The sequence below is a fragment of the Dromiciops gliroides genome, chromosome 4, assembly GCF_019393635.1.
Source record: "Dromiciops gliroides isolate mDroGli1 chromosome 4, mDroGli1.pri, whole genome shotgun sequence".
In the NCBI taxonomy this organism is placed as follows: Eukaryota; Metazoa; Chordata; class Mammalia; order Microbiotheria; family Microbiotheriidae; genus Dromiciops; species Dromiciops gliroides.
This window is the reverse complement of record NC_057864.1, coordinates 223,169,541-223,184,648: the sequence shown is the minus strand read 5'-3', so window position 1 is coordinate 223,184,648 and position 15,108 is coordinate 223,169,541. Positions and strand designations below refer to the sequence as shown.

The 15,108-nt window shown below is 36.3% G+C and overlaps 1 protein-coding gene across 1 annotated transcript in view; it reads left to right on the top strand.

Annotated features, from left to right (window-relative positions):
* DHRS7C (dehydrogenase/reductase 7C) overlaps window positions 1-15,108 on the top strand; it is a 56,089-nt gene that overhangs the window by 14,871 nt on the left and 26,110 nt on the right. Inside the window, exon 3 of the mRNA XM_043964765.1 lies at window positions 12,164-12,276. Within this exon, the coding sequence (XP_043820700.1) occupies window positions 12,164-12,276 (113 nt within the window). The remainder of the gene's footprint in view (window positions 1-12,163; window positions 12,277-15,108) is intronic.

Below are 15,108 nucleotides of genomic sequence, written 5' to 3'. Positions count from 1 at the left end.
TCCTCCCAACAACACTGGAACATAGATTTTCTTTTTTTCTTTTTTTTCTTTTTTGCAGGGCAATGGGGGTTAAGTGACTTGCCCAGTGTCACACAGCTAGTAAGTGTCAAGTGTCTGAGGCTTGATTTGAACTCAGGTACTCCTGAATCCAGGGCCGGTGCTTTATCCACTGCGCCACCTAGCTGCCGCCTGTAGGTATTCTTATTATTCCCATTTAACTGAAGCTGAGGTTTGTAAAAGAGGTTTGTCCAGGGTCACCCAGTTAGTAAATGTCTGAGGTAGGATTTAAACTCAGGTACTCTTGACTCCAGGTCCAGCATTCTCTCACTGAACTAAGAACAGGGGTGGTAGAAGGAAAAGAGACAGGGAAAAAACTCAGAGGAGAGGAAGCTAGTTCAGTGTTACAAAGGAGTCAAATCTGGCCTCAGACACTTGACACTTACTAGCTGTGTAACCCTGAGCAAGTCACTTAACCCTGATTGCCTCTCCAAAAATAAATAAATAAATAAATAAATAAACAAACAAATAAATAAATAAGAGAAAAGATAAAAGTTGCATAAAGAAGGGGTTAATCCATATTGTTAAATGCTAGCAGATTGAGAACAGAATACAGTATTTGGCCTCCCTGTTTTGTTACCACAGAATATCCATTCATTATGTTGAGACCTCTTCAGTTTCTAGTAAAGTTTGTCCCAGTTTTCCCAATGTTTTCTTTCTTCTTGTTGTTATTCTTTTATTTTGTTTGGCACTTTTGTGACTATTCTGACAGGATAAAGGGGAGCTGGATTTAGTCATAAGCACTCAAAGTCATCTTTCTGGAATGGCTCAATGAAGATATAGTTTATTAAAAGCATGCAATGTACTATGTTAGGTTCTAGGAGAGATTCAAAGTTTAAATAAGGAATGGACATTGTATTATGGAGCTAACCGTCTACTTCATAATTTAGTCCAGGCACAGCCATGGTTGTACCTATTACCACTAGATGGGTTCTTGAAAGCATTCCTCTTTCAAAGAATTACTCACCCAGACAATCCAATCAAAATTTAAGTAAAAGTTTTTTTATTATTTTCCATACGGCGGTATGGCTGGGAGAAGAAGCCTAGGCTTCAACTCAACTCCCAGGGAGGTACAGATTTATAGCATGTTCCATAATCAAGCCGCACATATGGGTATGGCTCAGAGAAGAAGTTTAACTTCAACTCCCAGATCAAAGGAAAAGATGACAATTTTATAGAGGTGAGGAGGAGGTGGAGGGAGAGACCTAAGACTGAAAAGTTACAACAGCCTGGAAAATCATGATGTTAGCTATTTGAATATATGAATAATAAAAATTCCATTTTTCTAACTTGAGATTATTGTCACTACCTGGTCCTAATCACATAACAAATACGACTGGCTCCCAACTAAGCTCATGTTGTAAATTCAAGGAGCCCAGCTTTCTGAGTGGCTACTTTATTATCTGTTTGACCAACCACTATCTGGTTAATTAACTACTCTGCTTCTCCAAGGAAAGAGTAATCTCTAACTGACCCCAGCAAGCTGAGCAACCATATTTCTCCATGGTCATAGTGTCCCCCTCAGGGCTAGAGCATCCCTAACTGGACCCAGGCCTACCAGGCTGCTACTACACAGTGATGAATGAATGCCAACTCCACATGCACAAATGATCCCATTTCATCTTCTCTGCTCTAGCTGGTTGCCCCCTCTACCATCCCCATTCTCTCATCAATCTTCATTCTCTTCCTGTCTATTGGCTGTTTTCTTAGTGCCTCGAAACACACATGTGTCTCCCTCATCCTCAAAAACCCTCCCTTAAGCCATCCATCCCTGCTAATTATCATCCTATATTTCTCTTTTGCAGATAAACTCCTTGAAATGACTGTCTACAATCAGTGTCTTCATTTTCTTTACTCTTAATTCTCTGTGGTCTGGCTTCTGACCTCATAATTCAATTGAAACAGCACCCTCCAAAGTTACCAATGATCTCAATTGCCAAGTCTAATGGAGTTTTTTCCCCCTCAAACCACTCTGAGAGAAATTATTATTTCTCTGTTATATTAATAACCAATTATTGAAGGTTTTGCCCCCTTCTGTTTCCTCATTCCCTGTAGGCTATTCAGTCAGCCTTTGAAGGGCAGGGTTGATAAAGAGATGAAATCTTGAGCAGACATACCCCACTGGGAAAACTCAGATCTGTTCAAAAGGTAAAGAAATTTTAGTTTAGGTGAATTGATGGATTCTAGCCCATTGTGTTTTATTCAGATAGGTTTGGGTAGAAGTGGATTCCCCCTTTTGTCTAGATTACCCTAGATGGGGTGATATGGGTATAGATAAGACTCTTTAACCAAGACTGAGTAAGTGATAAGAGTCACATCTGTCAGCCCCTCATTAAAATAAGTCCATCTCTTATTATAATATTCATTTTCTCATTATTTGTTAACCAATCAGAGTCGATTGCCACCCCCAGGAACACCCACTCTTCCAAGGGCATAAAAGTGTTGAGTAGGTTTCAGGAGGGGGTCTTTGGCATTTGAGAGTGCCACTGACACCTTTTATTAATTATCTGCTAGCATGATTAATAAAATGATTAATTAACCACAAACTATCGCATGAACTTTTTATACATCACCTCTCTGAAGCCTTTGACATTTTTTATCACCTCCTTGATACTCTCTTCTCTATAGGTTTTCATAACAATGTTTGCTCCTACTTTTCCTCTTACCTGTCTGACTGCTCCTTTGTCACACCCTCTAAATGTGGGTGTCCTTCCCCCCACTCCCACCCCAGGCTACTTCTTGGGCCTTTTTTTCTTCCTCTATACCTTTTTGCTTAGTGATCCCCAGATTCCCACAGATTTAATAATCATCTCTTTGTATATGCTTTCCCAGGAGCCCACTGGGCACTGAGGTCATGAATGGTGGGATACCTGGGACAGATGAAAAAGAATTCAGGCTGAAGGAAGGAGAAAACCACAACACGGGAGTATAAGGTTGAGTCACCTCCATCTTGAGGCCATGTGAACTTTTGCTGGGTCAAAAACTTATTAACACCAGGATTTGTGTTTCTCTGAGTCTTTGAAGGGGACTTCAAAGACTTCAAAGGAATTGACTGTTAATTAGCATAGCAACTGAGGCAAGAATGTTTGTGATCAGTCAGTGCTGATCTTTCCTGACCTTAATTCCTTAATTCCAGGGAGCTGACAGCTGCAGGAAAGCCCCAAAAGTCTCAGTTCCTGTGATTACAACTAAAGCAGTTCCCCTTCCCCACAATGAATTCAACTCATTTTACCACCAGTGTTTATTCTCATGTTATATCAAATATATGAACAGTCACTAATCTTGCTTTTTGTTTTGTTTTGTTTTGGTTTGGTTTGGGTTTTTTGCAGGGCAATGAGGGTTAAGTGACTTGCCCAGGGTCACATAGCTAGTAAGTGTCAAGTGTCTGAGGCTGGATTTGAACTCAGGTCCTCCTGAATAGAGGGCCAATGCTTTATCCACTGTGCCACCTAGCTGCCCCCTGCTTTTTGTTTTAATGTTATGAATGGTAATAGAAATTAGGAGCCTATAGAATCCACAATAACACAATAGATTCATCAAACTGGTACTTTGGAGGCAGGCACCAGACTCCCCTGCAACTCCCGAATAAAGTGATGTGGAGTTGGTGGGAGTAAGAGGAAGGTGAGAGACAGACAGAAAAACAAGAGAACAGCTTTTGCTAGACTGCTTGAAGTGCACTCTCCTGGGTTCTCTATCTGCTTCTTCAACATTTGAGTATGTCTCTAAAGTGGAATTTCAGACTTTTGGATTTGATTAAATAGGATGACATAAAACAGATAAATCTAGGTGGTGCAGTAGATAAAATGACAGACCTGGAATCAGGAAGATTCATATTTTCTGAGTTCACATCTGGCCTTAGACACTTACTAGCTGTATGACCCTGGGCAAGTCACTAAACTGTTTGCCTCAGTTTCCTCATTTGTAAAATGAGCTGGAGAAGGAAATGGCAAACCATTCTAGTATCATTGCCAAGAAAACCCCACATGGGCTCAGAAAGAGTCAGACACAACTGAAAATGATTGAACAACAACAAAAAGATTTATTTAGGGAAAGCAGAGAGAAAGTGTGTACTAAGTTAAAACAGTGAGCATAGCTTAGAATTATTCAGCCTTTACTCTAGTAGATTAGAATCTAATATATAAATGTTTGGGTATATATTATACCTTTTCAGTGTGCTATATTGGTCCTGTTGTTTTGGGTTTATATTGTTCATGCCTTTTTACACTGATGTAGTATATACTATCTGGGACTCAGGCATCATCTTTCCAACATCTTTTTGTTTGTTTGTTTTTGTTTTTTGTTTTGTTTTGTTTTTTGTTTTGTTTTGTGGGGCAATGAGGGTTAAGTGACTTGCCCGGGGTCACACAGCTAGTAAGTGTCAAGTGTCTGAGGTCGCATTTGACCTCAAGTCCTCCTGAATCCAAGGCAGTTCTTTATCCACTGTGCCACCTAGCTGCCCCCCAACATATTTTAAAAAATATTAGTATGTCTATCTTAATTTTTCTGAACATTCTTATTTTTAAAAAACCTATAAGCTAAAAGCATTATTTACATTTCAAAATCTGCAAAGAAAATGCAACATGGTGGGAACAAACATTTTCAATAACTGGAGGGAAATTCAGTGCTTGTGAATGAGACCTGCTAACAAAATAAAAATGACAGTACTGCTAAAACTTATCAGATTTTATATTCAACAGTATTATGGTATTAGTATTAGTAGTATAGCAAACAACCAAACAGAAACTTTGAAGTGCTAGACAAAAGAATTGCAAAATTCATTTAGGGTGTCAGAAATAAAAATACTAGAGCTTCTCATTTGGTGAATATATGAAGTCTTTATTACAGTCTTGCAAGAATGGGCACACACGCTAGAAGAGTAGCACCCTTTGCCACAGCAAACTTCCCTTTTTATCCCTACGTCTAACACAAAGTCCCTAGCCCAAACTTCATATTAACTCCTAAATATGTAACCAAACCCTGATCATACAACGCATGTCTAAATTTAATGTTAAATCTCAACCCAAGGGTGTGTTGGATAATATGTATGAGGTTTATTAAGCAAGTGCAGTGCAATTTGGGGTTAACTGGGAAACATGGAGGGACCGGTTTGGATTAGTATCTTAATCTCCCTGATTCTGAAGAGAAATCATCCTTATGAGACAACTTCAGATTGGATGGGGATTTTGTGGCCTAGTTATCTGCCCTAGGCAACTGTAACTGCCAGCTCAGTAGAAAGAGGAAAATGGAGGGGGAGGGGGCCCTGGAGGCTTGAGCAACTTAGAATGAGGAGAGCACATGTCACTTATCTCTCCCAGGGGGACCCCCAGATGTAGAGTATAAAGGAAGACAATGAAATAAAAGTAGGAAGAGGAAATAGCGCTTCCAAATACAGTATAGTATAGTATAGTATAGTATAGTATAGTATAGTATAGTATAGTATAGTATAGTATAGTATAGTATAGTATAGTATAGTATAGTATAATAAAAAACTATTCTAATACATTTTTTTTTGGTGAGGCAATTGGGGTTAAGTGACTTGCCCAGCGTCACACAGCTAGTAAGTGTTAAGTGTCTGAGGCCAGATTTGAACTCAGGTCCTCCTGACTCCAGGGCCGGTGCTCTATCCACTGCACCACCTAATTGCCTCCTAATACATATTTTAATTTAAAAAAAATAGATCAATGGAACAGACTAACCTAGAAAGAAAATAATAATTATTAAATTCAATAAGCCAAAAAAAAAGCCAAAAAAAAAATCAATAAGCCAATGTCAGATAAACCTGAAAACATAAATTATTTAGGGAAGAATTTTCTACTTGACAAGAATGATTGGGAAAACTAGAAAGCAATCTGGCAGAAATTAGGTTTAGACCACCATCTTGTACCATGTACAATTTTAAGCATGAAATGTATGTATTTCACAAAAACCATAGAAGGGAACTATATCATTTATCTTCCATAGCTACTGATTTGGGAATCATTTTTCACCAAACAAGGGATAGAAGTTCTTATAAAGAATAAACAATTTCAATTACACAAAATTGAAATACTTTTGAAAATAATGAAAAATGTATACAACTAATGTAAGAAAGGATGTGATCAATTGGAAAAATTTCTTTGCCTCCAGTATCTCTGATAAGGGTCTTGTTTATCACTAGATTGGGTTCTTGAAAAGATTTATCTTTCAAAGAATTACTTGCCCAGACAATCCAATCAAAATTTAAGTAAAAGTTTTTATTATTTGGCACACAGAGGCATGGCTGAGAGAAGAAGCCTAGGCTTCAATTCAACTCCCAGGGAGGTACAGATTTATAGCATGTTCCTTAGACATACAGGTATGACTGGGAGAAGAAGTTTAATTTCAGCTCCCGGGGAGGTTTAATCAGACAGCCATAGAGCATAGAGATATGGCTGGGAGAAGAAGCCTAACTTCAACTCCCAGAACAAAGGAAAAGATGACAATATTATAGAGGCAAGAAGGGGGTGAGGGTAGAGCCCTAAGACTGAAAAGTTACAGCAGCCTGGAAAATGATAATGTTAGCTATTTGGATATATGTATAATAAAAATTCCACATTTCTGATTTGAGATTATTGTCACTACTTGGTCCTAATCACATAGCAAATATGACTGGCTCCCAACTAAGCTCATGTTGTAAATTTAAGGAGCCCAGCTTTCTGGGTGGCTGCTTTATTATCTGTTTGACCAACCTGGTTAATCAATTACTTTGCTTCTCCAAGGAAAGAGTAATCTCTAACTGACCCCAACAAGCTGACCAACTGCATTTCTCTATGGTCATAGTGTCCCCCTCAAGGCCAGAGCATCCCAAACTGGACCCAGGCCCACCAGCCTGCTACTACAGGCTGATAGTCAAACTATCTAAGCAACTAACAGAAAAATATAATACCAAAAGTCCCTCCTCCATAGATAAGTAGTCAAAGGCTATATAAGCAAATAGTTTTGTGGAGTTTTTTTCGAGGGGCAATGAGGGTTAAGTGACTTGTCCAGGGTCACTCAGCTAGTAAGTGTCAAGTGTCCGAGGCTAAATTTGAACTCAGGTTCTCCTGAATCCAGGGCTTGTGCTTTATCCACTGTGCCATCTAGCTGCCCCCAACACCATCTAGCTGCCCCCAGCAAATAGTTTTTAAATGAAGAATTGCAAACTACTAATGAAAGAATGCTCCACATCACTAATAATAAGAAATACACATTAAAACAACCCAGAAGTTCTACCACAAATCCCAGAAATTGGTAAAGATAACAAAAATCAGTATAGTCAGTATTGGAAGGATTGTGGAAAGATAGATATACAAACCAATATAACTTTTTTGAAACTGTGAATTGGAAGGAGAAGGGAAGGAAAGAAGGAAATAATTTCATACTGAAGTTTTATTGACAAAATTAAATTGTCATACATGGTACCAGAGAGACCAAAAGAAACTTAAAAGAACATGGGCTTACTTATCAAGATGAGAGATAGCATATGTCTTAGAACATAAACTACCTTATAAAACCTTACAGAGAAGGATAATGGAATATTATAAATACCATTAACTTATAAAGCAGAAAGAAGCAGGGGAAGTAAAACCAATTTAAAGAAAACTTGGAGCTTATCTTTATATACAGTGTGAGATATCCATCTAAGACAAATTTCTTCCATATTATTATCCAATTTTTCCATTACTCTTTGTCAAATAGTGAGTCCCTAATCTAGTAGCTGGAGTCTTTGCAGGTATCAAACACTAAGCTATTAGATACATTTTCCTCTGTATATTGGGTAGCAAATCAATTCTACTGATCAATTTATTTTTTAATCAGTATATAATTGTCTTAATAATCAATGTTTTGTAGCATGATTTGAGATTTGACACTGCCAGGATACCTTCATTTTCATTTCTTTTTATTATTTCTCTTCTTGACCACTTTCTTACATGCATACAAATTTCATTATGATTTTTCTAGTTCTATAAAGTAATTCTTTGATACTTTGATAAGGCATTGAATAGATGAATCAATTTAGTTAGCATTGCTGTTTTGATCATATAAGCTTATCCTACCCATGAGTAATTTATATTTTTCCAATTATTTAGGTCTATGCTTATTTCCTATATCTCTCAATAAGTATGCCATTCTGGAAAGCAATTTGAATTATACCCAAAATGTTATACCAGTCATACCATTTCTAGGCCTATACCCAAAAGAGATCAAAGAGAAAGGAAAAGGTCCATTATACACAAAATATTCATAACTTCTCTTTTGTAATGTTAAAAAACTAGAAACTAATGGAAAATCCATCAATTGAGGAATGGTTGAATAAGTTGTAGTATATGAATGTGACAGAAAACTATTGAGCTGTAAGAAATGAGGACAAGGGGCAGCTAAGTAGCACAGTGGATAGAACACCGGCCCTGGAGTCAGGAGTACCTGAGTTCAAATCCGGCCTCAGACACTTAACACTTACTAGCTGTGTGACCCTGGGCAAGTCACTTAACCCCAATTGCCTCACTAAAAATAAAAAAATAAATGAGGACATAGATAATTTCAAAAAGACATGCAAAGACACATGGACTGATACAGTGAAGTAATCAGAACCAGAAGAATAATTTATACAATAACAATATCGTAAAACAAATGTTGAAAGCTATAAAAACTGTGATCTGTACAAAGACCATGATTCATGATTAGAGAGGACCAGTGATGAAACATTATATTTTATAGAAATATGACAAAATTAGAATATATAATGAGAATTTATATATAGCTGTTGAAAGAATTTTTTCTCTTGCCTATTCAAATTTGTTACAAGATATTTGTTTTTCTTTATTTTTCAATGAGGCAAGGGGTAGGAAGGAGAAAATAGGTTTTTACTAATCCAAATAATAGAGAGATGGGAGAAGTTGTTATAAATTTGAAATGTTGCATGCAAGATGAAGTCAATATGTTATAGTTTTACCTAACTATTTTTTTGTTATAAGACCTCTCACTAAGTGGGATTAATCTATAAATGTTTGGAATGTAAAAACAAAACATATCAATAAAACTTAAAAAAAAAACTTGAGCAGAATCCCAACTAACTAAGGCCTTTCCAAAGGCATTTAATGGATGAAAATAAAACAACAAATGGAGGGAAAATGGAATACTTAATATTTAATTTAAAGAGTCTTATTAAGTTCTTCATAGAATTTCTTTGTTTTTATTCAATGCAACACAGTGATTCATGTCCCATTTTGTCAAATGTTTATTAGGAGTACCACAATATAAAATGACCAAATATTGCATGAAACAATGCTTATTGGTGTTTTTGTGTTGATTAAAAAATAAAAACTCTGCCAATGTTTCTATTTTATTTCCAAGAAGTACCCTCTTGAGCCATCTTTTCATTTAATTGCTTTCTGCTGTCTTCTACTTTCATTTATAAGGAGAATGTCAAGATTAATATAATTCAGGTCCTCTAGTAGCATGCTTTCTCACTGACTGTTGTACAAGAATCTCACTGAGTACCAAGAGGAATCCATAGTATAAAAAGGGCATTTATTTAAAACAAGATGGGGGCAGCTAGGTGGCACAGTGGATAAAGCACCAGTCCCGGATTCAGGAGTACCTGAGTTCTCCTGAATCCGGGACTGGTGCTTATGAACACCATCAAAAGGCACTAGCCAACCAGAATCTTGACCATTTTCTTTAGCTATTTTCTCCATGGATTTCTGCTTTTAGTTTTATTCTTTTGTGATAGCATCTCACAAATAAGTAAACAAATGATCACAAGACTTTGTGATAGTTTTACTCCTTTGTGAGAGACTGTTCTGGGAGGGGCCTGATGCCAGTCAGTCCTCTGTTAGTTTAGATTTGATACTGGAACAAAATAAGACACACAGATCATTCAAAAGTTTAAAAAAAATTATTTACTTAGTAATGGCAGAAGGATATTCAAGAATAGTCTTTGAGAGTACCTGAAATTATTTCAGCTGAATTCAGCACATTGTGATCCACCAACCAAGCATCAGAGCACTCCTGAAGCATCTATTGGCTGCTTTGTACTCAAGCCATGAAGAAGTGATGTTAACAGCCTGAGTCAACCAAAACTCAAGGATGATCTCAATACCTTTTAAGGAGAAAATGAGCCTCACTTTCATGGGGGGATGTGTTAACATATGGCTTCTTCAACAGATCTATAAAGGGAGAAGTTTTGGGCCTTCTCCCTCCAAGGCTTATATATGGTCCTTGATTGATATGACTCTGTGAAAAGAGGCCTTGGTCCTTTGCCTTGCTATTCTTTCATTCTAGATGAATAGATTAATCCAGAGGCTCTGACCTTGTGAATTTTAAAAGGTCAGTTCCTCCAGGAGTCCAGGGCTCTGGGGGTAAGAATGAATGCTGGGTTTTTCAGTCAGACCCTAAGGAGCAAAGACCTTAGTAACTCAGCCCAACAATAGGTCGGATGTGAACTTGGTGGAACTGAAGGATCAATGAATTGTGAAACAGTGGTAAGTCTAAGCCCATGCTCCCCAAAGAATGAATTGGGATAGGAAACAGTGTGACTCTAAGGTGTTGGGGTAAAATGTCTATTTTATTATTGATCTCTTTGAAATATCACTTTGTAAAAGCTAATTGATATGAAAGGGAATTTGGGTGCTAGTCACTGGTGGCTAATATGGGGAAAACAAACTGGTAGAGGTTAAAGTCAACAGCGTTAAAGAAGACACCTGAAACATCTTAGCATATCCTTAGAACTCAGAGGAAAAGATGTAGCAGGCTGATTTTGAAATAATGAGCCAGATCATACTTGTTATGTTTATTTTTTCTTTTAAAAGTTATGAATTTAATAACCACACAAAAGGTCACTTCTATACAGTAAGCAGAACCAAAAAGATTATTTGTGAAACCATGAATCTTTAATGTTTAAGGCTTACTTTTTAAAGCATATAATAAATTCAACATGTCACTTTTAGAGCTTTTCCTTCACCTCATACATACAAAAATAAAGAAAAACAATTATTTTAGCAAATAAGTATAGTCAGACCCAAAAAAAGCCATACATTTTTCATGTTTAAAAATGTATCTTATTTTGCACCTTGATATGCCTTCCAAAAGATCCATATTTTTCTTTCTATCCCCATTCAGTAATCAATAGAGATATAGCATTTCTAACTTCAAAAATTCACTTTAAATCCTTAATTTCTTTATTGTTTTTTGTTCTATTTCTCTAGGTTTGAGAGGGGTAGCTTGAGTTCCTCAACTATAATAAATTTCTATTTCTTCTTGTAAATCAGTTAACTTTTCCTTTAAGTATTTAGATGCTATGCTATTCAATGCATATATTGAGTGTGTACATTGATTCATTGTGGAGACTTTAAATATAATGTAGTTTCCCTAATTTATCATTTAATCCACTCTATTTTTATTTTTGTCTAGTATGAGATCATAATTGCTAACCCTTTTTTTAGTTTACCTGAAACCCCTGAGATTTTACTCCAGCTCTTTAACTCTTGTGAAACTTTGTAGTTCAAGTGTTTGTTTTGATAAACAACATATTTTTTAATTCTTTTCTAATCAATCTGTTACCTTCCTCCATTTCACAGGTGAGTTTATCCCATTTGTGTTTATAGTTATGACTGATATTAATTCCTCTCTATCTTTTCCTTTTCTGGGTTTTTTTTTTTGCCCTCCACCCTTCTATTTACAAATAAATTGATATCGAGAGGGAAGATACTCAACACTAATGTTCTATACTTAGTTCAATCTACTTCTTTTCCATTATTCACTTCTCTTCTCCATAACCACTGCCCAATCTCAAATTCTTACCATTTTATTCTTTCCTTTTATTACTCCCTTTCAAACCCTAACCATCAAAGATGAACTTTTCTTTTTGTTTATGACTAACTCTTTTCTGAATTTACCATTCTTCTTAATTACACTCTACTCTCTCCTTATCCCTGCCTGATTACATGTTAAAGGAAGATAATGTTGCATTGGGTGTGATGCTGAACTAGATATAATTTTTAAGATTTCCTCAAACTCTGAGAGTCTATGATTACATTGACCCAGGAGACTAAGAGGAATGGGACCATAACAATATACTTACCTTGTACTTTTCAATGCTTTTCAACAGAATGTTCTCGACTGTTCCATGCTGGTGGTGCAAGATTGGTATTGTGCGGCAAGAATTGGGAGAAGTTAGAAGTCTTATATGATGCACTTATTAGTGTGGCAGATCCAAGCAAGGTAAAGCTTTGATTGATTGATTGATTCATTCATTCATTCAACAAGAATTTTTCCATGCCTACTCTGTGCAAAGTACTGTCCTAGGTGCTAGGAACACAAAGATGAAAATGGAATAATCTTTGTCTTTCAGTAACATACATTTTACAGGAGAGAAACACATAAGAAGTTAAATCAATGCAAAATATCTACAAAGTAAATACAATGTAGGACAGGCTTGTAGTAACAATGAGCAGGTTCAAGAAATGGGTCATGTAGAAGACAGTATTTCAACTGAAACTTCAGGAAACTTGAGGATTCTCAGGAGGGAAAAAATAAAAGGTAGTGCATGCTTATGCAATATAAATAGGACATTAAATGTCCCACATGAAGAGAAGCAAGTAGAATAGTTTGGATAAAACATAAAATACATGAAAGGAAATATCAGATCAATCTTGGAAAAATAGGCTGAAGTCTGAGAGTGAAAGGCTTTAAGAACCTGATATAAAAGTTTGTATTTTAGGGCAGCTAGGTGGCACTGTGGATAAAGCACTGGCTCTGGATTCAGGAGGACCTGAGTTCAAATCCAGCTTCAGATACTTGACACTTACTAGCTGTGTGACCCTGGGTAAGTCATTTCACCCTCACTGCCCAGGAGAAGAAGGAGAAGAAGAAGAAGAAGAAGAAGAAGAAGAAGAAGAAGAAGAAGAAGAAGAAGAAGAAGAAGAAGAAGAAGAAGTTTGCATTTTATCCTGAAAGAAAAAGGGACATTGGAGCTTCTTGAGTATTGAAGTAATATGTTCAGACCTATGCTTTAGGGATTTTAATTTGGCAACTACACAGTGGACTGAAAGTCATGAAAGAGTTTCAATATATAATAACTCCTTTATTTTTTGTTTTTAATTTATAATACCATAACATCATATACAGTATCTATAGAAAATGAACTTACTTTATGTGTGAACAATCAAATCTCATAAATGGTGAAAAATAAAGAAAAAATAATTTTCAAAAAGGTATTAAAACATTGTGATTTTTGACCCACCCTGTATATAGAGGATGGATTGGAGAGGGTGATACTGGAGGCTTGGAAGTCAATTAGGAGGCTACTGCCATGGTCCAAGTGTTGGGGACCAGAACTAGGGTGACAGCCAGTAAGGTTAAATTAAGTTAAATTATAAACCTTAAAGGCCAAATGTTGGGGAAATCTCCCTTTCCTTATATTAATTACAAGACAAATCAATAATGGGTCTAGTTCCAGACAGGTTCATTTGTATAACATTCTGAAGATCAAAAAGAAACCTTGGGAATCTCAGGAAGAGGAGAGTTTGGGATCTAGTCTTTTCATGGCTGTCACTATAATCTGAAGACCTCTTGAAAAAATAATAAATGAACAAATATATAAATATATATCATTGAATATTATATAGGTGGATATATATGTATATATTCCTATACCATGAGTAAGGGAAGAACTTCTGTTATGACTGATATTGACACTCATAGCTCTGCTCTTAAGAAGGAATGGTCAGGGCAGCTAGGTGGTGCAGTGGATAGAGCACCGGCCCTGGATTCAGGAGGACCTGAGTTCAAATGCGGCTTCAGACACTTAACACTTACTAGCTGTGTGACCCTGGGCAAGTCACTTAACCCCAATTGCCTCACCAAAAACAAACCAAAAAAGGAATAGTCTAATGATTTCAAGGCTTGAGGGCTTCCATAGTGCTTAGATTCAGAAACACCATAAGTTATCTCTACTTTCCCCTGTAAAATAATGATTGGCAGACAAAAGAAATTACAGACTTAGACACCCAAAATACTGCTGGACCCTGAAAAGCCATACCATGGCAAGGTCATACATATATTTATTCTAGCAATGCTGTCTTTGGGAGGTGGGGGTCTAACAAGACAAAGCAACTTAGCCAGAGTTACACAGCTAATAAGCATCAGAGCTGGTATTGAAACCCAAGTATTTTACAACTCTCTATGGCTATAAATTGCAGAAAAGGTAACAATTTCGCTTGGTGGAGGAAACTTGCCCACCTAAAAGTTTGCTTAAACTAATTAAATAATAGGTCCCATCTCTCTATATCCCTATTTTAGTGCTCCATTCTGAGATTTTTTTTCCCCAAATTCAGTGTTCCTTTAACCACATTATGTCTTCAAAGCCTGACACATACATTTTTAAAATTATTACCCTCCATGATGGCAAATCTTAAAACTTTGAGGGTAGACTTGATTTTCTTACATGTAAATATCAAAAATTTATTGAAAGTCAAGTCTAGTGAGTAAGGTGGGTAACAAAACTAATTGATACCAATTAGAGTAAAAAAGCACAAGATATTGTGATGAGATTAATTATTTTTATATGACTCTTAAACTATCTTTTATGGCAATTCCCAAAGAAGAGCTCCAAATATAATCTGAGTAGGAAAAGACTCAGCTGGTAAATATTTAACAACTGGCTCTCAAAAAAGTATGCATTTTAAGTTTAATTCTCTATTTTCTCCATCACTTTCTTAAGTCTAAATAATAAACAATAAATTAAGCCTTGATTTGTAGCATTTGCCAATTTCCAAGGAATAAATTTTACAAATGTCTCTCACTGAGTACAAACTAGATCCAGTATACCTCTGGATATAATGAGGGAAAGTTCCAGACAGGAAATTATTAAATTTAGGTTGATTTCTGGCTTTTCCACTAATTTTCTTCTTTGATTTTTATTCACCTTATATAGAAAATCAGAGACTGGACTAGATGGAAGACTTCTTGCTTTGATAGTCTATGATTCTACAACCTTGCATTCACCTGTGTTGTCTGCTTCTTTGCTCTATAAAAGTAAAAATTTCTTTAATC